Genomic DNA, 27,767 nt, shown 5'->3' with positions numbered 1-27,767 from the left:
AGTGGAATATAGTGGCGGCTGATTTTAAAATAACAGCCGCTTTAAAGGACAAGACATTACGCATATGCTTGGCGAATACTGTTGGTCTATTTTTTCGCGATACTGGCACAAATGCTTACAAATGCAAAAATAAAAGGCCTAAGTTTCTTTAAAAGCATTGAAATTTTTAATTTGAATATAACACAATTAATAAAAAAATTCGGGTTTTTAATGAGCTGAAATCGTTACAAAAAAAAAAAACCGATAACTATTTAAAAAAAAAAAAATCACGAAAATCTGAGAATTGATAAATATCTCTTTTTTAATTGGATGTGATACAGACATTTCCACAAGTCTGCCTGCAAAAATTCAGCTCGATTGGATCACGAAAAGGGGTTAAAATCGATCAAAAGTCTTTCACGTAGCCTGACAGACGGACACTACAAGCTTTATACTTTATACATAAAAAAAAAATTCCGACATGTACATGAAAATCGTCGATACACGTGTATTTTTATTTTTTCTCCCCTTTCCGAAAATGTATATTTGGTTCATTGGCCAGAACTAAAGCTCGTTTTTGTACCGCAGTGTAATGGCTCTCCTTTTTAAAATCATTCAAGGTTCGTAATTAATGTGATTGCTTATGATCACAGAGTTATACTTAAATATCGGTTAGTCTTACACTTAAGCTTAATACAATAATTACACTGACCTACATTCAACGTTCACAATTAAAGTTTATAATTATAAAAAGGATGAGGTTTTCATATTTTCCAAGCTCAACTTCTTGCATCTATCGAATTAAGATCTTTGTTCCAACAATTTATTTGTACCCCTGCTGCATTGGCCGCTTAAACTAAGGTGTGGGCAGGAAAAGCGTATGCTATCGAACAAAGTGGCCAAGGTGAAGAAAGCAGCTGAAGATCTGGAGGAAGCTTGCTTAATCTTCAGTGCGTCAATATATATATTGATAGCCAAGCTGCCTTAAGGCAATAATTTTACACAGTACTTCATCAAGAAGTGCCCTAGAATTGAATCAAGCGTTGCAGAGACTTCACTCAGGCCGGATCATGCGTCCTGGTTCGCGGTCATAGAATCGCCCAATGAATCGATGCTTGGGAGAAATCAAAAGTAGACGGGAATAACAACTATCAAGCAGAAATGGCGTCGAAGTAAGCGCACGGCTGCAAGATTTCATTCATTCATTTCAATTTCATGTGCAAATCCTGCAACGCAAGACTCACAAAGTTTCTCTTATATTTAAAGAGACAAGCTTTAAAGTTCATGATGGGCGTCACAATCTTATAAACTAGACCAATGTTCCAGCTAATAGGGGCGGCAGATTTGTCAGATCCCGAGGCAGCTATTAACCTAGTATTTGCTAAGAGGGAGGAGTTATTTTATAAAAAAAAGCCCTGATTCTTGGTTGTGGTTTTTCCGTTTGGTCGTCAAACAAATTCTGGTAACATTTTCGACATATTCCGTCCATGTGAGGTCTTTATTGACCTATTCAACATAATTGTCAACTCACACTGAAAAACCAGGTCCAAACAGTATAAATATACGTCCATACGTTAGGAAAACAAGCAACTAGATCGACCATGATGTGTCCGGTCATTATATCGCTCGCTGCAGCCAAAAACACGCCAAGCCATGGATTTTCTAGGGGTGAATTTTGAAATGTACATTTCTTTCATATTGTGGCGAATGTTGATATCACTAGGCTGTTAGTAAATAATCACGCAACAACAAAAACATGGAGCAGGCACTCTTATATACATGCCCACGTTAAAGGGCCCCTTACTGATACTTAGCATAGACTTGACTTGACTTTGCGTAAATTTGGCAACTTAGCCACGATTATACTCCACTTAGCGCATACAATCTGGCATCATAATCAATAAATGTCAATTTGTATGACAAATGTCAAAATGAAATGGAAACAAACAAATGGCATCTTAAAATGTAAACGTCACTTAGAACTTATATAGAAAATCAAAATTCAACAGACTTCTAAGTCAAGTTAAGTGTTGCTAAGCATTGTTAGAGTTTGGCAGCTTTAGTAGAGGTTATGTTGCGAATAGAGTGGAAGGCAGTGGACTAGGCAGTCGAATGTCATATAATGAAGGAATGGTGTTCGGAGATTTTTCAAAGTTAAAAAAAAAATGATAAGAGCTTTAATAAAAATAAAACTTTTGTTTTAATAACAACAAAAACGGCTTATATATTCTATATACATAAATTCGTAAGGATTATCTCACTTTAAAATTTGAGTTAAATAATCCAAAGTTTTTGTTTGAAATTGAGTCGAGAACTGTGCGTGTGAATGTGCGAATTTTCACCGATCAGCTGTTAGTTGCGCTACTTGGTAAAATTTACAATGTTGCTAAGTTTTGAGTAATCAGTAACATGCAATGTTCATTCAACAGAACTGTAAGTCACAGTTCTCAAGTCAAGTCAAGTCTGTGCTAAGTATCAGTAATGGGCCCTTTAAAGCTAGCAACACTTTTGTAGAAGGCGAAGAAGAGATATCACACACACACACATGTAGTCATCAGCCGAAAGAGTTACTAACACATACACACGCATATGGATATAAACTACAAATATACACGTATGTATATAGCTGGTAACCAAGCATGAGCTACAAGAGTTCTAGAAGGTGAAACGTCTAGACTTTTAGAGAAATATCCGGAAGCAGCGCAAGCTGAGTAATAACTAATCAGTTTGATTTAAAAACGCTATTAGTTGTGAAGTATAATCGTGAAGTACTACTCCCAAAGTAATCTAAATAAAGAGCATTTTGCAATACAGAATATTGGACTTATTTGTTCGACAGTTCAGCGATTCGAACGTTAGCAGAAGGTTTCAAATAAGCGGAGTATTCCCTAAATTCGTTACAATATAATTTTTATGAGAAAAAAGTGTACATTTCAAAATTCTCACTTACAGGATCCTCTGCTGTCTGAGAGCAAAAGTCAACCAGGCGAAATGAATGCTGAACAGTGGGAGCAACTGTTTTCAATAGCTGTGTTTTTTTGACATTTATATACGTTTACGCTTAAACTTTAGATGGACTGCAAAGGGACAAACTTTAAATACACCTCTGAAATTGCTACGCATAAAATTAGTACTACTAAATTTCAATATGCATTATACTCAGATGTAACTGAAATATGTGTCTATGTTTCACCCTCTGCACTAATTCTATGTATTCTATGCGCGTCCACTATTTATCACAACTGATTCAGCTATATGAAATACAACAGAGGGTAGTGTCTCCACTTTTCGGTACACCATGTGCTGTAGCTAGTTGTTTAACCACTGCCGCTAGATGGGTCTCCTAAGCATTATCTAAGCGAGGATGGGCGTTTTTTTTTTTCACGCCCAAACGAAACGTATAGGCGTGTAAAAAAAAAAACGGCTAATATTGAACATCCACGTCGATGGCAGTACGCTACCAACGGTCTGGCACCCAAAAATAATGGGGGTTACGTTCAATAACTATCTGCATTTTGGCGAGCATGCAGTCGCAATTGTGCCTGACGAAACAAACTAGAGGAAACTGCTGTCCTGTCTAAATATCATGTTCAGAACTGCCACGAGATGCCATCAAATTGCAAGTTTCCTTGGACTTCCGTTAGAGGATATCGATGATATCTATTGGATGGGGCGAAGCACTGTTACACGGATAAGAAGAAGAGAAAGCATATTGCTACAGCACTCCCTATTGTCGTCGAGTAAAAATTTTGATACCGCCGACCGATCAAACCTGGTATAATAAAAATTGGCTGCGTTGCAACCGAAAAAAGGCGCTGCCTATAAAGGAACAGTTTTCGAATACTACCGTAAGTGGAAGATGAAAGTGTGGCATATTTTCATAAAGATAAAAGTAGCGCCAGAAAGCTGTGAGAGCGAAGAGCTTCAGCTTCTAGCCAGCAGAAATAGCGCCCTTAAATAATACTAAAAAATTCAACAACACACGGAATGTTTACAGATCTATGCAAATTGCTATAAGAAGGAAAACGGCGACCTGGCAACCGACGTTCAGAGAGGGCTTAGCTTTCTGCAGCGATGAAGCATCCAGGAAAAATGGTTATCTTTTATAAAAAGAATACATATCATCTGGTTAAGCCGGCTCTATAATTTTTAATGAAAGCATCGACAAATATTTGTTGGAAAACAGATATTATGATTTTTCTTATAGAAGGTATCTCTTCTTCATTCTTTTCTTATCGCTTTATTCTCGTATGCAATCCCTTCTCGCTATTAATTCGTAATAAACTGAGCCGCTCTCGGAACACAGGTTTGTTCGAAAATTTACAAACGAGTGGTGTATGCACGATAGGTTTTAGGGCTAGACACCATTTAGTGATGACAGGGCGACACCATAAGCTAAGTAATAGTTTTAATATCTTTATTGTAATTTTTGAAAACAACTCGAGATTTTAATTTTTACAAGGTTGTGGTAGGAACAACAAGCTGACTTTTTGTCGTTGCTCAGAAATTATCTGTAAAACATATTGTGACGAATATTAGCATCACTAAACGATACTATCATCACAAATCAATCATCATAAATACATAAATAGTATACAAGGCAAAGGAGAGATACTCATAAACAAATGTAATCATCAGCCGCACGCATATGGCTACAAACGACAAATATACATGTATATGGCTGGTAACCAAGCATGAAATTCGCGAAATTACTAGACCTTAGGAGAAACGGGTGAACGAGGAAACCGAGAGTTTAAAAGCAGCGCAAGCTGAGGCATGACTAATCAGTTTTGATTTAAGCACGCTATTGTTTGTGAAGTATAAGTGTTTTTGTGAAGTACCCTCAAAGTAGTCTAATAAAGACCATTTTGCATTATTGAATATTGGAGTTATTTATTGAACAGTTTAGTGATTCGAACGTTATATTTATATATGTATTACATGCATGCCGTAAAATGAGAGATAGTAGTTGTGATAGAAAAAAACCTATGTATTCGATTTTGCTTGTTTCAAGCCCGAATCTATGCTATCATTAATAACAACAATACTCCCGTGATAGAAGAAAAAAGTAACTACTTTTTTGAACATTGTGGGCAATTAAGGATTTGCGTCATATTTCCCTCAAATATTAAGATATTTTAAAGACGTTCAAAAAAAATTTTTTTTTATGAATAAGGGGCTAACATTTTTGTTTCCTAATTTTGGATGAATTAATTAAAATGTAAAGTTACGCGGCCATGGTGGAATCACCAGGTGAAGTAAATAAAAAAGACAGAAGATGTACGCTATCTGAAACGGCAGGGATGTATTTTCGACGGTCAGAAGAGGGTAAAATTTTTTTTTGAAAAAATAGGAGAGAATAATAAGTACATACCTTGCTGCGAAAGCCATTGCAGAAACTGCTTTTTTCAGCATATCAGTGTCAATTAAAGCATATGCAAAATTGAATGCAAAAGATCAGTGTGAGTTTACATTACTTTTAGGATCGAATAAAAATAAAGAATTCAATTTCGCCACTTAAACTGTGATGAACAGTAAAATCGATGGATGGATAGAAAACTTAGTATTTGTTAAGAGGACGGAGTTATTTTATAACATAGGTCCTGGTTTCTTATAAGTTGGCCGTTAAATAAACTTCTGGTAGCACTGTGGACTCATTAAGTCTATGTGAGCTCCTCACGGACCAGCCAGTTCAACCTAACCTAACCAACCAAAAAATTATGAAAAAAAGTCGACCATCGAAAAAGTTGATATAATAAATGATAAAAAACATAAATACATAAATAGTATATATATGTTAACAACATCTCATTACTTATCACGAAATATGCAATTTTCAAATAAAGCAATCTACCAGCTCAAATTGAAAATATGTAAAAAAAATAATATTAGTAAAAAATTAAAATTGAATTACATAGTATATCCAAAACAAAATTTTATGATAATGCTCGCATCACACAAGCCATCATGAGCTATTACAACAACTACAGCCAATACATACATATTCAAACGGCGTTAATCTTTAAGATATTGCTCGAGCGGATTTGAACCAGTGAGATTTTTTGGCTTTGATGTTGTATATATGTCTGAAAAGAATGCGAGATTGAGGGGAAATAAACGTCTAAATGTGATATACATCCATGAGTATAAGAAGCGTCTTAACTAACCGGCCTCTGTTGAGCTCTGTAAACTTGTTTGCATTTCTTTACGTTGCGTTTCTAAGCAGTTCAACCATTCGGTAAGCGTTATTTTCTTATCGCTATTTACATCACAGTATCGTGGCATCTTTTTTCCGCATTTGCGTAATGTTCTTGTAAAATAAAAACAAAAATAATAAAAAAAAAACAAAATAATAATAATGCTATGGTGAACTACTTACTTCGTGTTGGTAACCATTTCCCTAAATAGTTTCCATTCTTTACGCTCCCAAGCTTTGTTCTTATTCTTATCGAGCAAGACAAAACTGAGCGTTGCAACACGTTCGTCTTCAGAGTGCCATTTAGTTGTGTTACCACTGTATGAAAGTATAAATAAATAATGAATTTAATAAATAAATTTAGCATATTGTGACGAATATTAACATCACTAAGTGATACTAGCACCACTAAGCTAATACTAAGCAGCTACTCGTATGTACATAAACAAATCAATCATCATTTAAACGCATACATACAAGGCAACGAAGAGATACTCACAAAAACATGTAATGATCAGCCGAAGTAGTACTCACATATACACACGCATATGACTATGAAAAACGCCTAAGCTACAAATATACATGTACATGAAGAGATTCTAGAAGGCGAAACGTCTATACTTTTGGAGAAATATGCTGACGAGGCAGTAGAGAGTATAAAAGCAGCGCAAGCTGAGGAATGAGGAATCAGTTTTGGTTTAAGCACGCTATTGTTTGAGAAGTATAAGTGTTATTGTGAAGTACTTTCAAAGTAGTCTAATAAATGCCATTTTGCATTATTGAATATTGGAGTTATTTATTCAACATTTTAGCGATTCGAACGTTAGCAGAAGGTTTGGAATAAGCGGAATTTCCCTAAATTCATTACAATATATTCCAGCTAGGAGCTGTAAAAAAAGCTGGTACTGAGAGAATGGACACTGCCAAGGCCAAGGGCTCAATGTGACGATGTAGAGCAAGAGCCCGTGACTGCCAAACTTTCGTCATTTTATAAAAGTTGAAATTTCGTCAGTGCATACTTCCAACTGAAGCAGGATCTTTGCTCTATTATAAAACTTGAGTCACAGTGGCTTTAACAGATATCGTGCAAAAATTTTGCAGAAAAATATACTTTTCTTTCGGCATTTTAGAAAGACTGATTTTCGTATATGGTCTTCGTCACGATATAAGAAGCCAATAGCCTCATTGCCAGACACTTTCCATAGTGGCTTTGTCTAGCCAGACACTTTTAATCCTTCTAAACTTCAAAGAACATCGAAGAAATTTTATACTGAAATTCGAATGCAAAATCTTAAAAAAAAACTTTTGTTTGCCGTAAAAAACTTTCAGCTTATGAAAAAGTATTTAGCTTTATAAAAAAGTACAGTTTTGCATTATAAAGTGTCTGGCTGGACAAAGCCACTATGGAAAGTGTCTGGCAATGAGGCTAGTGGCTTCTTATATCGTGACGAAGACCATATATGAACATCAGTCTAAATAAAATGGCGAAAGAAAGGTCTATTATTCTGCAAAATTTTTGCACGATATCTGTTAAAGCCACTATGACTCAAGTTTTATAATAGACCAACGATCCTGCTTCAGTTGGAAGTATGCACTGGCGAAATTTCAACTTTTATAAAATGACGAAGGTCTGGCAGTCACGGGCTCTTAGACTAATGGCAGGTGGAAGTAATGGGACGAAAATATGATGGAAGCGGATCCCCTATCGTAGAGGATGAAACTTATTTTTTAATTTCTGACTTTATTATAAGTAAAGAGTGGGTAAACATCATAGATTGTTTGCAATTTAAAAGTGCATGAGTGTCGACTGGAGTGTATTAATTATTAAATGAAAAGTATCTAAGCCAGTTCAACCTAACCTATGTAACTGTGTCATGACCTTTATCTCTATATAATCTTAATCTGAATCTTATCCTTTGTTTTACTTTACTCTTTACTTTAATGTTTATGTTTAAATTTATCTTCATGTTTGTGATCATGTTTATGTTTATGATTATGTATGTTTATTATCATGTTTATGTTCATTTTAATGTGTACGTTTATGTTTACGTTTATTTTTATTTTTACATTTATGATTATATTCACGTTTATGTTTATAATTATGTATGTTTATGTTTATCTATATTTTTAACTTTACTTTTATCTTTATGTTTATTTCTATCTTCATCTTTACCTTTTTATTAAACTTTTTCTTTATCTTTATCCTCATATTTATATTTATATTTGTCTTTATCTTTATTTTTATTTTTATCTTTATCTTTATCTCTATCTTAACTTTATCTTTATCGCATTCTTTATCTTTATCTTAATCTCCATCTTCTTCTTTATCTTTATCTTTACCTTTATTTTTATCTTTATCTTTATCTAAAACTTTTTCTTTATCTTTGTCTTTATCATTATCATTATCTTTATACTTATTTATATTTGTCTTTGTCTTTATCTTAATCCTTATATTTATATTTATCTTTGTCTTTATCTTATTCTATATCTTTATCTTAAACTTTTTCTTTACCTTTGTCCTTATCTTTATCGTTATATTTATCTTTGTCTTTATCTCTATTGGTATCTTTATCTTTATGCGTATCTTTATATTTATCTTTATCGTTATATTTATCCTTATCTTTGCGTTTATCTTTAACTTTTTTATCTTTTTCTTTGTCTTTGTCTTTGCCTTTGCCTTTGCCTTTGCATTTGCCTTTGCCTTTGTCTTTGCCTTTGTCTTTGTCTTTGTGTTTGTCTTTGTCTTTGCCTTTGACTTTGTCTTTGTCTTTGTCTTTGTCTTGGTCTTTGTCTTTGTCTTTGTCTTTGTCTTTGTCTTTGCCTTTGTCTTTGTCTTTGTCTTTGTCTTTGTCTTTGTATTTGTCTTTGTCTTTGTCTTTGTCTTTGTCTTTGCCTTTGTCTTTGTCTTTGTATTTTTCTTTGTCTTTGTCTTTGTCTTTGTCTTTGTCTTTGTCTTTGTCTTTGTCTTTGTCTTTGTCTTTGTCTTTGTCTTTGTCTTTGTCTTTGTCTTTGTCTTTGTCTTTGTCTTTGTCTTTGTCTTTGTCTTTGTCTTTGTCTTTGTCTTTGTCTTTGTCTTTGTCTTTGTCTTTGTCTTTGTCTTTGTCTTTGTCTTTGTCTTTTTCTTTGTCTTTGTCTTTATCTGTTTCTTTTTTATCTTTATCTTTAGCTTTATCTTTATCTTTTTATTTACATTTATTTTTATCTTTATGTCTGTACTGACATAAAACTCTCCATGAGAATTTGGGTGTGAATATTTTCCTGAGGAAAGGTAGTGAACATGGGAAAGCCAAATTTGTTCCATTTCTAGCGGACTGCAAGCGGCTAACTCTTTTAAAGAACCATTTTTTCTTATGAGGGACCACGTGACGCTTATAATTCCACCAAAATTTTATTGGTTTTCAAAGTGTTATGCATTTTAGCACCATCCACAGTTAACATAACTATCCATAGATGTTTGCTTACCCTGAGCTTGCGCTTGCCACAATATGAGTCTTCAAGAATTCTTTGAGATCATTTAAAAACAACGTTTTTCTCGGTTCGGGACAACCTTTCATTGGACGTGGCGCTGCATAGATGGCATCACATTGCGGCCGTTTATCCTTCACTGATGTGCCCGGTATATTTTTGCCCGTATCCTCATGTACACACCAACAGTAGGGTGTAGAATGATAGCATTGTACGCGCTGATAACGTCCATCGGCAGTACATTCTGGTACATAGAATAGAGTGCCACCGTGCTAAGGAAAAAGGATGTACAAAATTATAAATATTCTTTTATTTGAATTTCGAAAAACTTACTCGTTGCTCTTCGAGCGCTGTCTTTTGATCGGCCAAGCAGTCTGATTCGCTTTCGGACTCATTGAATTGCGGCTCGGTTTTCGGATTTAAGTCTATAAAACATATTTGCCCTTTGTTGGAATTTTTCTGAATAATTTGTTAGTTACAGTTTTTTTTTTGTTATTTTCCATTTAAGGACAATTTTTTGCAGCAGACAAGCGAGTTCACAAATAGTGAAGAGCAAAGCAGAAACCAAACCATAAATATGCTAACTTAGTTAGTTGTAGATTGTTCTTTAAAGGCTGCGAGTGATGAGTTAGTACCAAAATAAATAAAAACAACTAAGGACGGGACTGTCGTCGGCTGTGACGAAGGCTTCATACATTTCATGAGTGGAGCTGAGCCATAATCTTATAATATAATACGCGAATAATGGACTATATAAGATGTGTGATACATAGAGGGGAGATGTATTTGCTATAGTGGTCCGATTAGGTCGGTTGAGACGAACTTCTAAACGGAAACGGAAAAAGATTCGCTGACCAAATTTCATCAAGATATCTCAAAAATTGAGGGACTAGTTTGCGTTTAAACAAACAGACCTGCATGGCTAAATCAAACCACATTATCAACCTGACCAATTCGGTATACTTATTGGCGGAATTTATCTCTTCTCCTTTAAGGACTTACAATTGTAATATACCATTTAATTTTTATGGAAGGAATAAAAATGCACCATAGAAAATAAGTAACAATCCACGATACCGTTTAAGACTACTGGACGTATGTATTCGCAAAAGGGTGGTTACTTCACCTGCCACTCTACCGCAACTAAGCTACATGGATGAGTACACTAGGATCTTATGCGCTTTGATATCAGACAGTTTACTTACCCACACGGCATATTTTCATTAACGGATTGAAAATTAAGATAGAATCGCATTTATATAGTGGGACCTCACAAGCCCGAGATTTGTCATCGTTGTTCACCATATGCTTCGTCAACGTAACCGGATTGGGTTTAAGTGAAGTCAGAACATGTCGGAGTATAGAATCTAGTCTTGACCCAACGGAATTATATATAAAGCATTGATCTGACTGTGTATATACACAGCGTATGGATTAAGAGCAAGCGCTCCAGAGACGGAGTAAATTCTGCTCACCACTAGGACGGACATCCTAAGCTTCAACTACCTTCTCGATCAAATTTAGTCTAATAATGAAACATACCTAGACTTTTTTGTAAGTTTGAAGAGGAACGTATAGAATCGATCGAAGAAGTCGCTGACAGAGTAGAATAAACCCGTGGTAGGTATGCCTTTCGTAAGATGCGACTAAAATCCAAATCCCGTAACAGGGTTGTGCGTTGGGGTTAAAACCCTTCCAATGAATGAAATTTGAATGAGATATCTTTTTTCTGATGACTACCGCGACAAACGTTTATTGCTCTACGATTTAAAGGACCACGACCTGAGTGTATGTACCTGAAGCGCTAGAGCTCCTTCCATGAGAAACTAGAAAAGACATACGATGGCTGCTCCCGCCATGATTTTAAAGTAATATTTGGCGACTTCAATACCAGGTTGAGCAAGATAGGTGTATTTGGTCCTACAGTCGGAAAATTAAACCTTCTCCTTACGGATTGAGTATAAAAAGGATAAAAGTACAAACTAAGGTACTTGGCTGTGTTCCAATCGAAATACACAAAACCGAATCGATCATTCCGTTATTGACGGCAGATATACGAAATGTAAATAATGACTTGGATCATTTCCTTGTGCCGCCAAGATACGAAAGTTTGCCGTCGAGGAGCTGCTCATGAAACAGATGACTGAACTGATTACTTCACTCGGCTCTCACACCTGCTCACTGAGAGGAACCATCGACATCGTAATTTCGGCATGATTTTGGGGACTGCACCGCAATCTTCCCGGAGTCGTTTGAGGATAATTTCGGGTTGATTTAAGAGTTCCTCGGACTTCTCCCGGGGTCGTTTAAGTATCAAATGGGGGCCTCCTCGTAGTCATCGGGGGTTATTTAGAGGACCTTTAGGCATGATTTGGGGACTCTTGGGGTCCTCCCGGGGTTATTCGGGTTTAATTCAGAAACTCTCACTGGATTTTTTCGTTATGACTTCGGGGATTCCGTCGTGGTCCTGGGGTAATTCGGGATGGTTTATGGGACTCTTGCGGGGTCCTCCTGGGGTCATATGGGGATCGCTTCGGGGCCTTTTAGAGGTAACTTCGGTATGATTCTGGGGAACCTCTTGGGAATATTTGGGGGTTAATTCGGGATGATTTCGGTATTCTTTCGAGGTCTTCCCGGGATCATTTGGGGGCAATTTCGGGATGATTTTGGGGACTCACTCGGTATCCTGAAAGAGAAAGGTTGTCCAGATGTTTTCTCTACGTTATTGGTTTTGCGTATGAGAAAATAAAATGGCTCAGTAGTTAATAGAAAGGAAATATTTGGTAAATTGTGCAGCGTATATATATATAAATGTATATAGTCCTAATGGTAATGTGGGTAACTCCATTCACGTACTTTTCACCAAACCGAACATAAACCACTACTACAATCGAAATTTTACTCATGCTTTTAGTTTGAATAAGTTTTGTTAAATTAAAATATTGGTAAATATTTTGTTAAGTTGTATGCATGTGTGATTTCTGATAAGTATTGTATGTATGGGTGTTTCCTCTATTAGTATATACAAATGTATACTATACTCTATACTCCCATAGCAAAAGGGCAGTTACTGCCTTTAAGAATTTGAATGTTAATAAAAATGTAAAAAAAAAAAAAATATATATCTAATTCCCGAGCTGATATCTAACATCATGCTTTAATTATTATTAAGCCAGATGGTTATTAAGTTGATATCCAACATCATCCTCCAATCACTATCCAACCTTTCGCATCTCCAACGTCGAAACCTTTCTTAAGACGTCATTCTCTAAGTATTCTCCATCATATGAAAAGTTTTGAGAACTGTAGAGTTCTCAAATGAATATCGAACACATTTATCTAGTTGATATCCTACATTGGATATCGAGTTGAGGTGGAATTGAAAAAAAATCTCCAAGGTGGCACCACCAAAACCAACAGCTGTTTATTGTGAGAAATAAACACCTGTTTGTTAGCAGTAATACAGCGTAATTAATCAAAAATAAGTTATATATATTTTATTTTATTTTCGTGAAAATACTGTAGTATGGAATCTTACATTTGAGTCCAGTTAGAGAACCACAAGTTGGGAATTAAATCTTTTCAACTTAAGTAATAGCATTTTTTGTTTTATAAAAAATTCCCTCCATTGCTGAGTGTGCTATGATTCTCGAGTTGAGCCACTGTTCCGAAACATTTCTTGAGTTTTTAGAGGCATGCCTAGTTATCAACATGAGCTCCAATGGTACTCAAGCCAAAATGCGAGAATAACTGATAGGTTAACTAGAGTTTAACCCTGTCAGATCGGCAGCTTAAGCTTAGCTTAAACTTCAATTAAAGTAGACTGAAAAACTGCAGAATAAGTTTAAGCGTAGTTTAACTGACAAACTGAGTTGAACTTGTATTGAAAAACCTCGCCTTACTCAAATAAAAATTCAATTTACTCCGATTTTGCTCTTTATACTTTACTGCCTTTTTGCTATGAACGCTAGTATATATATTGGATATTTCTATATACTTATGTATTTACGTACAATGAATTGTTGATGAATTTAACATGCTTAACGTTTCACCATCTTCACCCTCATCGGCATCATAATCATCTTCTTCATAATCCAAATGTTGACTACTTTCGTCATCATCCCCAGTGCTGTCGCTGTCTAATTCGTCTAATGAACCTGATGCATGATGATTTATATTATTTAGATTATCATTTCTATTAATGTTATAATTGTTGTTGTTATTATTATTATTATATGCATGATTATGGTTTTGTTGATGATGATTTAAATGGAATTGTTGTGGATGATTATTAAAGATCGGCGATATTGTATGACGATTACTGTTGTTGTTGTTGTTGTTTCTATTAATATGCTGTTGTGATGTATATCCATGATAGTTGTTGTTGCTAGAGATGCTATTAACGGCATAGTTCTTATTCTCAGCAGCCGAATGACCTGTACACAATTACATACGAATTGAAATTGAACATGTAAATGAGGTATAAAACGCGCATTTATTTACTAAACTAAGATTAATAATGTGTAAAATAAATAATTACGAGCGGGACCCGTGGCCATCTTGCGCAACCAATATAAAAGTCTCTTATCAAATATCAACAGAAATCAACTGTTCTATCAATCAATTAAACAATAATGCCATAGTACAAATAGATTTCTTTGTGTGCTCACAATCGTTTATTTTTAACAAATTATTTTAATAAAATATAGCTAAACAAAAGCACTACGACCAAAATTGCCCAAATATCGCTAATAGTCCGAATCTCCATCGTTACAACCAAAACTATTTATAGATTTGGATTCCAAATACGAGCGAAAAAGGGACCCATATATAAAAACAGCAATTAGAAATAATATATATGATAGTAAGCAGATATAATATTCGTGAACCTGAAGTAACGGGTTCCAAAAAAAAAATAACGGGGTTCAAGGATGTAAACGGTTCCAAAAAGTAATTGCTTCCAAAAAAAGAAGTGATTCCGAAAATAGTAACCGATTATAAACATCGAAGCGGTTCCAAAAAAGTAACCGGGTTCAATCAAGTAAACGGTTCGCAAGAATTAATCGATTCCAAAAATGTAACCGGTTACAAAATATTAATCGGTTCCCCAATCATTTTACCGGTTCCGAGTAAGTAAGTGGTCCAAAAAGTTATCGGTTAGAAACAAGTAAACGGTTCGAAAAAAGTAGTCAGTTCGAAATAAGTTGCTGGGTTCAAAAAAATTCCCGAAATATGCAAACCCCCGGAACGCAGTTGTAGTGCTCGGAGGCAACGCAAATGCTCACCATACCCAGTCATACAGCTCTAACACAAATGAGCGAGATGAGTTACTTTATAGGTACCTCTTTCTTTTCCAGCAAGAGAAAGGAGGTACTTGACATCATTTTGGTGACTGAAACTTTCAGCGACTGCACTGCTTCTTGCAGGATTGAACACTCCTCAGACCACAGGTATATCAGCTTTGCTTATATCCCCGCCCTAGCCATATAGATATCCAAAATATTAGGAAAACAAACTGGGTATACTATCGGAAAAAGAAGCTGGATGAGCTCGTCAGCACCCTTTAGTCAGCAGCGTAAGACTGCTTTTTGAAGGAGTTGCATGAGCCATATTGGTGGTTATCTGACCTATAACTTGGTGTATAAATTAGCTTTTAACAAAGCTAAGCGTGGCGGCCACACTCTTTGTGTACAAACTTCTTCAGCTAGATTGGATCTACATCCGCTGCCTCTCGCTTGAGGAGGGTGCTCTCTTTTATTAATCAGGGCAGTGACGCCCTCACTACAGTTTATAAAAGAAATCATAGATGATAGGAAACTACACTGGGTTTTAGAAATATTGAACCGTATAAGGCAGAGGGACCGGATGGTATCTTTCCGGTCGAACTTTAATACACTTTCGAACTAATATAGCCTTGGTCAATTGTTATAATCATGGCTTGATTAGTTCGGAAGTGTGTTACAGTTGGGAAGATACTAGGCGGCCATTCTGATCTATAGATCACAATATTAGATAAAGCCCAGTCTAACTTCCTTTTATCGTTGTTGCTGTTGAAGCAATAAGGACACTCCGCGAAGGTTTTGGGAGTGTTATCGACGTTGACGGTCCTTTGCCGGATGCAGGTCCGGTACGTTCCGGTAACAAACACCATTAAGGTACTAGGCCGACTATATCGGAAATGAGCCTTCTACACTAGCGTCACTTCGATATGAGACTAGTCACTTGTAAATAAGAAAGCGTCAAATAAAATTTCGAAAGCGTCAAATTGTAATTGAGAATAGTCAGTTGTAAATGGGAATAGTCAATTGTAAATACGAAAGCGTCACATGGAAATGAGATTAGTAAATTGTAAATGCGAAAGCGTTATATGGAACTGAGAATAATCACTTGTAAATGAGAAAGCGTCAATTTAAAATTCGAAAGCGTCAATTGTAAATGAGAATAGTCTGTTGTAAATGCGAAAGCGTTATATGGCAACGAGATTAGTCAATTGTAAATGAGAAAGCGTCTTAATAAAATTAAAATAGCCACTTGTAAATAAAAAAAAATCAAATGAAAATGCGAAAACGTAATTTGTAATTGAAATTATAAAAAAAATGGTAATATATATAAGCTATGTATGTGGCAACGGGCATATCATCGAAGGGTAATAACACTTGATGTGAAATCGCCTATGTTCTTCCTTGAAACGACGTTAAATGCTGGAATGCTCGACCGCAGTCTCGTTTAAAAACGTTTATTTTTTTCAAAGATGAAGCCTCTTAAATCGCTTCTAAAGCGAAACTTAACCTCACAGGTTTGGTCAATTAATTATTTTTAAAGATTTACTCTGTTCCTCGTGGCCTAAAATGTACAATGTACATTTTACATATACATATGCATGCAGTATGTACATTAAACTGGGTCGATTTGCATGGACGAAAGTTAGCCGATATCGCGCCATCGATTTTTCGATAGGATTTAGGCTCAGGAAAAAAGTTACACTACGCATACCCAAAAAAAATAATTTTCGAGCCTGCGAAATTTCATTTTTTGACTTTTTTCGACTTTGATTTTTAAGGTTTTTTTCATGACCTACTAAAAAATTTTTCATATAGGGTATACATCCGATCCAAAAATGTGGCCTAAAAAAATATTTTTTTTTTTTCAAAAACCGTTATCGACAACGTATTAGCGGACATTTTTGGGTCGGACAGGGTATACATGAAAATTTTACAATCAAATGAAAATTTTTTTAGTAGGTCATGAAAAAAACCTTAAAAATCAAAGTCGAAAAAAAGTAAAAAAAATGAAATTTCGCAGGCTCGAAAATTATTTTGTTGGGTATGCATAGTGGAACTTTTTTTTTCCTGGGCCCAAATCCTATCGAAAAATCGATGGCGCGATATCGGTTAATAAATCGACCCAGTCTAATGTACATATTTCGTTAATTGTTGTTGGTTTGACATGCATATGCAAACAACATATACTATTTTAAAAATACATAAAATGATCGTGTTAGTTTCGGTAATACCAAGCACAAACCAATGCCAATTCCAATCAGTTTGAACAAAGAACTTAATATCACTTATACGCCGTGTCATCAAGCTGGTAGGCATATCAGTGATGATAATCCATGGTACATTTGTACTTTTTTTGGTACATTTCGCTTCCCGAAATTACGTTGGTACTAGATTGACATATTTTGTACATTTTTGTAAAACACCGCCCTACACTTCAAGTCATTTGCAAATCAACTTTGAATGTACAAAAGCATTTAAAATTTTTCGAAGAAAATATATAGATAGTTAAGTTGTTTTGTTGCCGAGCACAATTTGCCATTTGCAATTATGGATCATTTAAATATGCTTATGAAAAATAGCATAACTGTTTCTAAAATTGTGAACAAATTTTACATCAATAGAATTAAAGCACAGAAAATAATAACTCAAATAACAGGGCCAGAAAATTATAAATCCATAATTGCATTTTGTCAGAAGAACTATTACTCTTTAATAATAGATGAAACGACTGATATATGTATATCAAAAAATTTGGCAGTTTCAATTCGAATTTTTGATAAAAAGTGCATTGATAGATTTTTAGATTTCATACCATTGACCGATAGTAGCACGGAGGGCATTTTTAATGCCATTATTAAATCTTTGAAAGACCACTCAATACCACTTGAAAAAATGATTGGTTTCACTGCCGACAATTGCTCGGTTATGATGAGAGCAAAAAGCGGAGTGCAAGCAATGCTGAAGCAAGTTGTTCCAAATATGGCCTTTGACACATTTTAAATTTAGCTTCGATGGCCGCTTGTAATGTATTTCCCAACAAAATTGATACATTTTTAAAAGACGTAAACTATCATTTTTGGATAAACTCCCGTTAGGACGGCAGACTCTTAGAGTTTTCAAGAACATTTCGGTACAGAAATGCATGTTATACTAAAGTACGCCCCCACCAGGTGGATTTCTGGACAAGCAGTCATAAATACAATTCTTGAGCAATGGGATATCCTCAGGTATTATTTAAAACTTTACGTATTTGAAAATAAAAGCAGTAATCAAAATATTAATCTTATATCTGAAATTTTTTAAAGTCTTATTTATAAAGTATATTTTACATTTATTTCTTATATTTCAAATGAAATAAATAATGTGAATATAGAATGCAGTCTGAAGATATTCGCATACATTTACTTATTACCAAATAAAAAATTAAAAAAAAAATCTTATTTAGACTCCAGTCCTATTTGGATGTTAAATATTGATTCAGACGGGCCCGGGTTTTCTCAGGGGTCCGCGATTTACAGGTACTAATACATTTTTTTTAATTCAGGAGTCTTTAGTTGTTCCATGTGCAAATTTTAAGCCGAATTTCAAAAGCAACGAATATTGATAATGATTTTTTGCCTGGGCCTGAGGAGACAATAAAAACGTCAAACAAAAATGTATGTTTACATGAATTCGATATCGTAAGGTTTTCGTAGTCACACTGATGAAGGTTCATCTTCAAAAAGTCTTCCAACAATACCACCAACTCTGTATCAAAGTCCAGATTATTTAAACGACTGCGATATCGGTACCGTGAATAATGAGTTTTTGCGATCTGAAGAAGTAACGAAATAATTCGTCGAGGTCATCAAAAGTGTCCTGGTACTTTTTCCACCTGATTGTCATGACGAGGCATTTCCTATCTCGTTGTTAAACAGAATCTTGCAAAATGGAGAGAAAGTGGAGCGTGGCTGGTTGATGTGGAGTGGCAGTAGCAATGCTTTTTTTGCCTACCATGTCGTCTATTGAGCACTAATACTGCGGATATTCGAAATTACACGTATGGAAAAAGCTATACGATAAACTGCCATCACACGAAAATACTCAAGATCACATTATATGTTATATTCAATGGCGATCTTTTCAAAATGTAATTCAAAAGGAGGCTACAATTGAAATCAATGACCAGCTAATCACTGAAACTCAAAAGTGGAAAGAAATTTTATATAGAATTTTGGAGACTACTTTATTTTTGGGTGAAAGAGGCCTAGCTTTAAAAGGCGTAAGTATATATCTTGGTGAATGAAACGATGGAAATTTTTTTTTTTTTTTAAGATCTTATAATGTGATCCGATACTTAGAGATAATTTGGAGAAAGTTAGGATGTCACAACAGCAGCACAAACGTTTACAAGTTCACTATCTTTCCCCAGACATTTGGAACGAGTTTATAGAAATTTGTGCAAAGCACGTGGTGGAAACTATATGAGATCAAGGCAAGAAAGCTAAGTATTTTGCTATTATCGTTGATGCCATGTCTGATGCTAGTCTCGTTGACTACGTTCATTTTGCGCTAGCTCCATTTCAATTCGAAATCAACAAATTTTACAATTCAAGAACGGTTTTTGGCTTTCGTGAATTGTAACCAAAAAACTGGTCAGAAAATCGCTGATCTAATTTGCCATACTTTAGGTAAAAATCTAATCCCATTAAAAGATTGTCGTGCACAAGGGTACGATAACGGCGCGAATATGAAAGAAGCTTAGAACTCATATTCTCGACAAAAACTCGAATGTTGATTACTCGCCTTGTGCAACCCACAGTCTGAATTTATGTGGTGTTGATGCTGCAGAATGTTGTACGGCTGCAATTACTTTCTTCGGAGTTGTACAAAAATGTTTTACCATTTTCAGCAGCACTCCACAACGATAGGACATCCTCAAAAAATGTACCGAGCTCTCTTCATAGTCTTTCAGCCAAAAGTCAAATTTGACTGCGCAAGCATACGAAGATGTTACCGACATTCTCAAGTACATCAACAAGTTCGAATGTATCTTGCTGTACTCAATTTGGTTCAAAATACTGACTACCATTAATGAAAGAAACGTGGTCCTCCAAGCTAGAGACGCCACCATAGATGTTGAGGTCCGACATCTAGATGCCTTATTAGCTGATTTGAAGTTGATCAAGAACCAATGGGAAACAATTTTAAACGAACGTAAAACAGTTGCTATTCAATTGAACATCTCGCCAAAGTTTCCGGACATTCGAAAGAGAAAACCCAAATGACGTTCTGAAGATAATTTAAATGAGATGATTACGGATGATTCAGAGTCTGATTTTAAAAACAATACATTACTGATCTTTGATTCGGCAATCACTGGCATTACTGAACGCTATGAGAAATTTGAGCGAGACGCGTTCCTTTTTGTGGCAATTTGAAGACATGGATGAAACTACGTTTCGGGCGAGCGCAGCAAAATTTGTCGAAAAATACAAGTCGGACATTTCTCACAGCTTAGAATACGAAATAATTCACTTGAAACACATTTACGAAGAAATTCTGATAGAGGTCTGTCACCATTGGAACTGCTAAATGCCATCTACATATGTTCAGAATCTGTATACGATTTTCCCCAACATTTGTGTTGCTTTACGCATCTTTTGCACTATCTATACCTGTCACTGTAGCTAGTGCAGAACGTTCCTTCAGGGTCCTTTCAAGAATCAAAAACTTTCATAGATCGTGTTCATCTCAAGAGCGAGTTTCGGGACTTGCCAGGCTTTCTGTTGAATCCGTTTTGGCAAGACAGTTAAATTTTGATATTAATATAAAAATTTTGCAGCGAAAAAAGCAAGTAAAACCACTTTTTGATATCCGAACTTTCCATATTGAATAATTAAAATTTATAATCATCATTAAGTTTATCAGAAATGTATTAAAATGTTACCAAATAAATAGAAAAAATTACTTGAAACAATATGTGGCTGTTAAAAGAGAATTTTATTTCTACGTTACAATAAAATAGTATAAATAGTAAATATTCTGTGTTAACTTTATTGTCAGGTCTTAGTCCAAAAATCATTTAGTTGATGTGGGAAAAATTTTTTTTTTACGTAATCCATCAATAATGATTCACGAATGAGACGTCATTAATTCAAGTTAATCAAATGTAGTAGTGAATTTTTTATAGGGGCCCGTAAATTGTTTAGTCTCGGGCTCGGCTTTTCTCTCTACGGCCCTGCTCACAATCGTTTATTTTTAACAAATTATTTTAATAAAATATAGTCAAATAAAAGCACTACGACCAAAATTGCCAAAGCTCGCCATTAGCCCGAATCTCCATCTTTACAATCAAAACTTTATTTATAGATTTGAATTCCAAATAAAAGCGAAAAAGGGACCCGTAAATAAAAACAGCATTTAGAAATAATATATATGATTTATAAGATGTGCAAAGATTATTAATTTAAACCTTAGCTAGGGATTTAAGGAGTTGATTGAGATTAACTCTTTACTATACATATACATACATGCATGCATAATTGCCCCAGATATGGCAAGCGGTGACCTAAATGAGTGAAACAACATTAAGTTTATGTGTAAGAAATGAAAATGTGGTGTGTAATGTTATTAGCATTCCAAGAATTTAAGTTGATTCAATTTTCTAAAACGTATGACATATGATATGACTTGTACCCCAGCCAACCAAATGCGGCATGCTTCGAAAGTCTTTGGAAGTATTGAAGAAAGGCTTTTAGTTTATTTTTTCCTAATGTAGTCGGGGGTAATCTTATAAATCACTTAGAAATTTTAGAAGTAATATGCGAATATAAGGATGTGATATATTTATTACACTGAAGATGGTACAACGCCAAAGTCAGTCAGTTTCTAAACCAAATTTGACAGAAGAGGACGGAAAATCGTTTCAATACATATCAAAATCTCTCGGAAAATCAACAAAATAAACCATTGCGAAGCCGTGGGTCATAAAATGAAATGATATGGGTATTTTTTGAGGCTAACTTATGTAATTAAGTCCCTCGCATAAGGAGGTGCCTTTGACAAACCAGCGCACTATCACCATAATTAAGTAAACATTGTTCATATGCACTCACATCTCACTACGAGTATAATTACTTACGGCGTACATAATGGATTCAATGGGTTACGTAGCGCAACCCTTTCAACGGACTGCCAGCGGAATTTGTATCTTCTCCAAGCTATTGTCAATCGCTTACCGGTGGATAATATTTTTCTTTAGCAGGCTGTTGCTCTGGCGGCAGGTTGGGGGCGTTATGGCCCAAGTCGTTCCCAAAATTGTCGGGTTTTTACCTTAATGGTGCTTGCTACCGAAACTTACTAGTTCTATATGCGGCAAAGGATCATCAACAGCGCCAAAACTCCCCCAAAACCTACAGGGAGTGTCTTTATCGCAACAACAATGACGTACATGTACTGACGCATTCTTGTGCAGTTGGAAGATGAAGTTTTTCAGATAGCAAGTAACTGATCGACTTCGACAACGTCCGAAATATAGTCGTGCCGAAATGCTAGTTTGTACGACTTAGGCCCCAAAAGTTGCCCAGAAGATTCGGCCAATCACTGAAAGTATTGTGGTCAGGGCTTTTGCTTGCAGAAATAATTATATTTTTCTTATAACCCTCATTAAAAAGACATGACAAATCCATTACACCTCCATCACAGGCGACGGAATGGACGTTACATCATCCGTCTATGACGCCAACAGCCATGTAGTGGCTTAAAAGCAGCAAAGTACTGGAGAACAATACGCTGAACTATTAATACATAAACTATGATGGAACATGCGTGATCGAGGGCTGGATCACCGCCAAGATAATTGGATCTTAACAGTGCAGCTTCAGACCTTAAGGTTTCAGTTTCGGGCAGCTCCCTACCATGAGATTTCTTTCACTTGCTGCTGCATTAGGTAATTCGACTGGAGAACAAAGTCTATCAGCAATCGTCTTCCATTATAGCATCTGATTGTTGGGATGCGTTGATATGAATCTTTGGTACTATTTTCCCCCTCCCTTGAGGAAAGAGCGCACGACCAGGTAGTTCCAATTCTACACTTTGCTGGTTGGCTGGGATGTAATATATAGTTACGCTTGCGTATAAACATACTATATGAAATCTTATACCTCCTTATGCTGTCGCAAAAAACGTCGAGTTAATTATTATTATTTCACAAAGACTATTTAAACTCGATTCAAATATAATGTACTTACGATTAATTTCATCTTTGGAAAAGCAATTATTCCATTCGGTCAGTGTCAGTCGATCATCATCGTCCAAATCGCAAAATTTGCCAAAAGCACGTCCACAACGTCTCGGTTTTACTGCCTGTGTGAAGAATAAGTAATTAAATAATTCCATAAAAGTTATGCAAAATATCTAAACAACACGCATGCATAATAGAGATGTATACGGGACTATATAATGAATACCGATCCCTCGGGATAGGAACATAGATACGGATAGAAATTGGAATAGGGATAGGAATAGCAAGAGGGATAGGGATGGGGATTTGTATATGGATAGGGTAAAGATTCAGATATAGAGATAGAAATAGCGATTGGGATAGGAATATGGATAGGTATAGGGATAGAGTTAGAGGAAAGTTTAGAGAGGTGGTACAAACTTTGAGTTTTATATAACGGCTAAGCAAAGTTTTAAGAGCTCTCCAAAGTTGTCGTATTGTCGGAAGTGTAGCGAAATGTACTTTCACCGTCTTTTCACTAATAAAAGCCGGACTTCCGCGTAGTTTAAAAATTAGCTCCACGCCCATCTCTAATACATTACTACATCGATAAAGTATTCTCAGTTTGAATGCATATACGTCTTGTATTTTGATTTGATGCGACATTGACAACTCACCCGTTTTACAAGCTTCTTAAGTTCACGGAATTCATTTTTGTCCAACATTTGATTTGCATTTGCATCCAAGTATGTAAACTTCCAATCGAGCACTGGCTTATCATTTGCTGTTGCATAGCCAAGCTCACTGCCACCGCCCACCGCACCATTAGTTGTCAATTGTCCACCTTGTTTTTGTTGTCCAGCACGAATATATTCACTTTGGAAGACTTTGATAAGATTGGCATTGAAGGCAGCACGATCGATAGAGGTGCATGTACGTCGACCGCGACTCGGACTCAAATGACGGGCTGGTGAACGACGTATATTTGCTTTGGTGTATTCACGACATTTGGGTTTGCCATTACGTACCGATGTATTCTCAATGGGTTTGCCAGTTATATCGCTGCACCAACAACCCGTATCACCTAAACATTGTACAGCTGCATAAGTGCCGTCAGGTTTGCAGCGTGGTATGAATTTTGGTGGATTACGAGATTTGTGTTTGAGTGCATAATCGCGTGCTTCCTTACAGGCTTTATGAAGATATTTGTTTAAATTATTCAATATCGCATCTATATGATCTCACTTACTTACCTTTGCAAGGTCCTCGATATTTGAGACTAACTTGGTGGCCGCTACATTGGACACGCAACAAATGACAGCGTGACGGATAAGTTCGATCGTCGGTACCACAAACTGGACGACCTTTGGTCTCGTCACATTCACCACCTCTGGCCGCACATTCCGATATCTGTGGAAGAAATTTGTTAATTAATGCAAGGTCCTCCATAATGTAAAATTGTAAAATATTTTAGGGTCAGAATAGCATATAATTAATTTTTTTGACGAATGCATTCCGAGAGGAAGGCTTTCTACTTTCTTCTATGTAAGGAATGGCGGTTTCTGTAGGGTTTGCAGGGGCTAGATTTAGTGTGTACACTTTTCCAGAAGTTTGCTCTACGCCCAACCTGAAAAAACCGAGCAAAAACAAAGATACACTAAAAGTCTTCTTGGGCTCTTCGTACTTGCTGGTTCCATATCCGAAAGCCGTGTCACTCCTAACAGTTGCAGTTTTAATCAGAGCACGAACACCAAACCTACTTAAACGTTTCTCTTGCAACCCTCACTTTCTACGTCAGCGATCATTAACGAGTCCTATTTTAAAAGCATATGATGCCAGAAGGCAGTGTCCAGTAAGATGCCCATCACGAGCCTAAATTCACCTTTTCTTAAAGATAACAGTAATTTTATTAGTCCAATGTCGTAAGACCTGCACTGATCCTCGGCACTTTAGACCCGCGCTTGGTTGCACGCATTTCCTGCTAGGATGATCATGTGAAACTTTTGCCTTTTTTTAAATCTCATGTGATCTGATTGGGACGCCCACGGCAGGAGCTTTGCTTTTTCAATTATATGTATCTCCAATGGTTCGCATTTGTCTGGCGATCCAATATTGATGTATGTTTTTCCACTTTTAGATGTTGACCTATGTGAGATGTTTTCCTTACATGCCACTTGCCTGCCAATATAAAATTGGATGCAGCTGCAGCAGGGCTACTACTTCCGCCTAAAAGACACTAAAGTGATCTGGCAGATTGTAGACGGGCTGCTTTTAGGCCTTACGTTATGCTAAGCATTGAGATAGGTTTTTTGTTGTGTGGATATCCACCAAACAAGGATTTCATAGCACAGGATAAGCTTCACACTCGCTGTAAATACGCAAAGAGAGAGGGAACGTACACCACAGCATTGTTTTACGAGTATAAAGGTATAAAGAGCCGTGGAGTGCTTTTTCATTATCTCCTTCACATTGAGCTTCCATCGCAGCTAACTGTCTCTACAACGATTCCTAGATATTTTCTACAAGTTTTCTCCTGCAGGGTTCCCCGTGCTAGCTTGGACCTACATATTTCAATTCGGAACCTTATGCCTCTTAGTAAACAAGACCGGATCCGTCATCTTCGTGTTGGCAGTATGTGTATTACAAAGCAAACTATTAATCAGGCAGGGATTCAAGGGGTTGTGTACGGATTCAAAGAGGTTGTGTAGCGCAAGAGAAGCTATATCTCCAACCCAATTGTCAACCTCACCTAAGCGGCGAATCCCGTTTCACTGACAGACGGGTTTCTGGCGACCCCAAGCTCCTCATGGAACTGGGGTGGGGAGGGAGGGATGGTTTAATGTGACCATATAAATCGTTCTCGAGATAGCACCTTAATGGTGCGGTGTTACCGGAGCGTACCGGATCTGCTTCCGGCAAAGGACCATGACATCGATAACACTCCCCAAAGCACAACAACAACAATCAGGCAGATAATTGTTGTCAGAAAATCAGATGTGGTAATACCCCGCCCTACGACGTGCCCTGACCACTGATGTTTGTCCTCATACAATCTTCCTGAAATTTAACCTACAGCTGATCCATCTGGTCAAGGTTGGATGTACTTTGATAAAATTAAGGCTATCCATTCTTTTTAGATATGTTTATAACCACCCTATGCAGTCTGTGCCTACCGACTTGCTTTTATTGTATGCGTGGTGTGTTGAGATAAAAATTTGTTCGTCCATGTTCTACTTTTATCAGCTATCCCCCAAATGATTTTAACAAAAAACTGCGTTAAGCTAATGCATCATTGAAGTAAATATATGTGACCAGGTCTATGTAAAGGTGGCTTATGACTCAAAAAAACAGCTGTTAACAGATGTTTCTCGCAATTTCTTTTTTGAGTCATAAGCCACCTTTTCATAGACCGGGTCAAATATGTGAGCTTTTGCGCCTTTGGTAGAAAAATGAAACGAATGGTTATCCAAAAGTGGGACACATCCTTAAGTCCTACGTACCTGCCAAAGATAATCTTGAGCCATTCCGCAATCGTACAGCTAACATTTCTATCATGTCAGGGAATATACAATCTGGGTCCAGCGCTTTTAACTAAGCGAAAGTATTCACCGCCCATTCGATCTAAGCATCAGTCACAAAGTCTAACATACTCGCTACATGATCGATGTGTAAGTACTGTCTACCGTCACCTCCGTAGATGGACTATTCACTTCTGCACGACCATTCACTATTGTCTTCACTAGTTCCTGGATTATATCGAATCTAGTAAGAACTTTCCTCAGCCACACTATTTCGATTGGGCACTCCCACAGAACCCTTCTATGGGACTCTCTACGCCTCTTCTTGAAGGGAATGCTGATGGGAGGGATGGTCCATCAACGAGCCTTCAGTCATACCTTGATATATCACCATCAAAAGTAAATGTGATATCAACCACATTACTCGATGTTGGGCCAACATATGTACTATGCCTGTTGGCTAAACATATGTAAATTGCATTTCAAACGCTTTCCCCCCGCTTTCTCCTCTTCTGTTTAAATCACAGGTAAAAGAATCGCCTTGGCCTTTCCTTCGTGAATGGTGATCAGGAGCTCTTCCCACTTGCGCGCTTCTCTACATTCTTCTATTATAAATGTTTATTGCAAATATAAAATTCATCAAAAATATTATTAGTCATACATTATGTTTATTTAATTAGGCATTATATCTGACTTCCAAAGCACCAGTCCAAATAAAAGGCAAGGTGGTGTATGTCATATATGTAGGTATGTACATAAGTAAGTACATATGCACCGGCATTTGTGCCAAATAATACCGTTACATTTGTAAATACACTAACAGTACATAAATAGTAAATGTACCATGGAAAAGTATCGGTGTCATGTTGTTGTACTGATACATACGAATGTATGAATGTAATTAAGTCACCAACTGATAATGAGTGAAGGAGCAGTTACTCATAATATTTACACTGAGCACGCGTCTAAAACTTGTACTCGGTACAAATGTGAAGTGAATTGCATAGTAAACATAAATATTTTTTATGTACTTTCGCCTTTCATGCTAGGGTGTCCGTCATTGTATTTGCATTAATTTGCCTTCACTTTAGCAACAAATCGCGCAATTCCTTTTTCCCTCACGA

General features: G+C 36.3%; 1 protein-coding gene across 3 annotated transcripts in view; it reads right to left on the bottom strand.

The window, feature by feature from the left end:
- Nucleotides 1–490: 490 nt before the first annotated feature.
- Nucleotides 491–27,767, bottom strand: part of magu (SPARC related modular calcium binding-like protein magu) — a 78,698-nt gene continuing 51,421 nt past the window's right edge. For 2 of the 3 annotated variants that reach the window (XM_067776252.1, XM_067776253.1), the window contains 9 exons: nucleotides 24,379–24,535; nucleotides 23,803–24,317; nucleotides 23,154–23,268; nucleotides 13,654–14,076; nucleotides 9,974–10,065; nucleotides 9,638–9,912; nucleotides 6,359–6,493; nucleotides 6,147–6,289; nucleotides 491–6,065 (listed from right to left, as the gene is read on the bottom strand). In XM_067776252.1, coding sequence (XP_067632353.1) covers nucleotides 5,995–6,065; nucleotides 6,147–6,289; nucleotides 6,359–6,493; nucleotides 9,638–9,912; nucleotides 9,974–10,065; nucleotides 13,654–14,076; nucleotides 23,154–23,268; nucleotides 23,803–24,317; nucleotides 24,379–24,535 — 1,926 coding nt within the window. In that variant the 3' untranslated portion in view covers nucleotides 491–5,994. The remainder of the gene's footprint in view (nucleotides 6,066–6,146; nucleotides 6,290–6,358; nucleotides 6,494–9,637; nucleotides 9,913–9,973; nucleotides 10,066–13,653; nucleotides 14,077–23,153; nucleotides 23,269–23,802; nucleotides 24,318–24,378; nucleotides 24,536–27,767) is intronic. The other variant, XM_067776254.1, reaches the window with a different exon arrangement.

The sequence above is a fragment of the Eurosta solidaginis genome, chromosome 3 (assembly GCF_040869045.1).
Source record: "Eurosta solidaginis isolate ZX-2024a chromosome 3, ASM4086904v1, whole genome shotgun sequence".
Lineage (NCBI taxonomy): Eukaryota > Metazoa > Arthropoda > Insecta > Diptera > Tephritidae > Eurosta > Eurosta solidaginis.
Note: the sequence above shows the minus strand (reverse complement) of the source record. Positions and strands in the feature narration are given on the sequence as shown.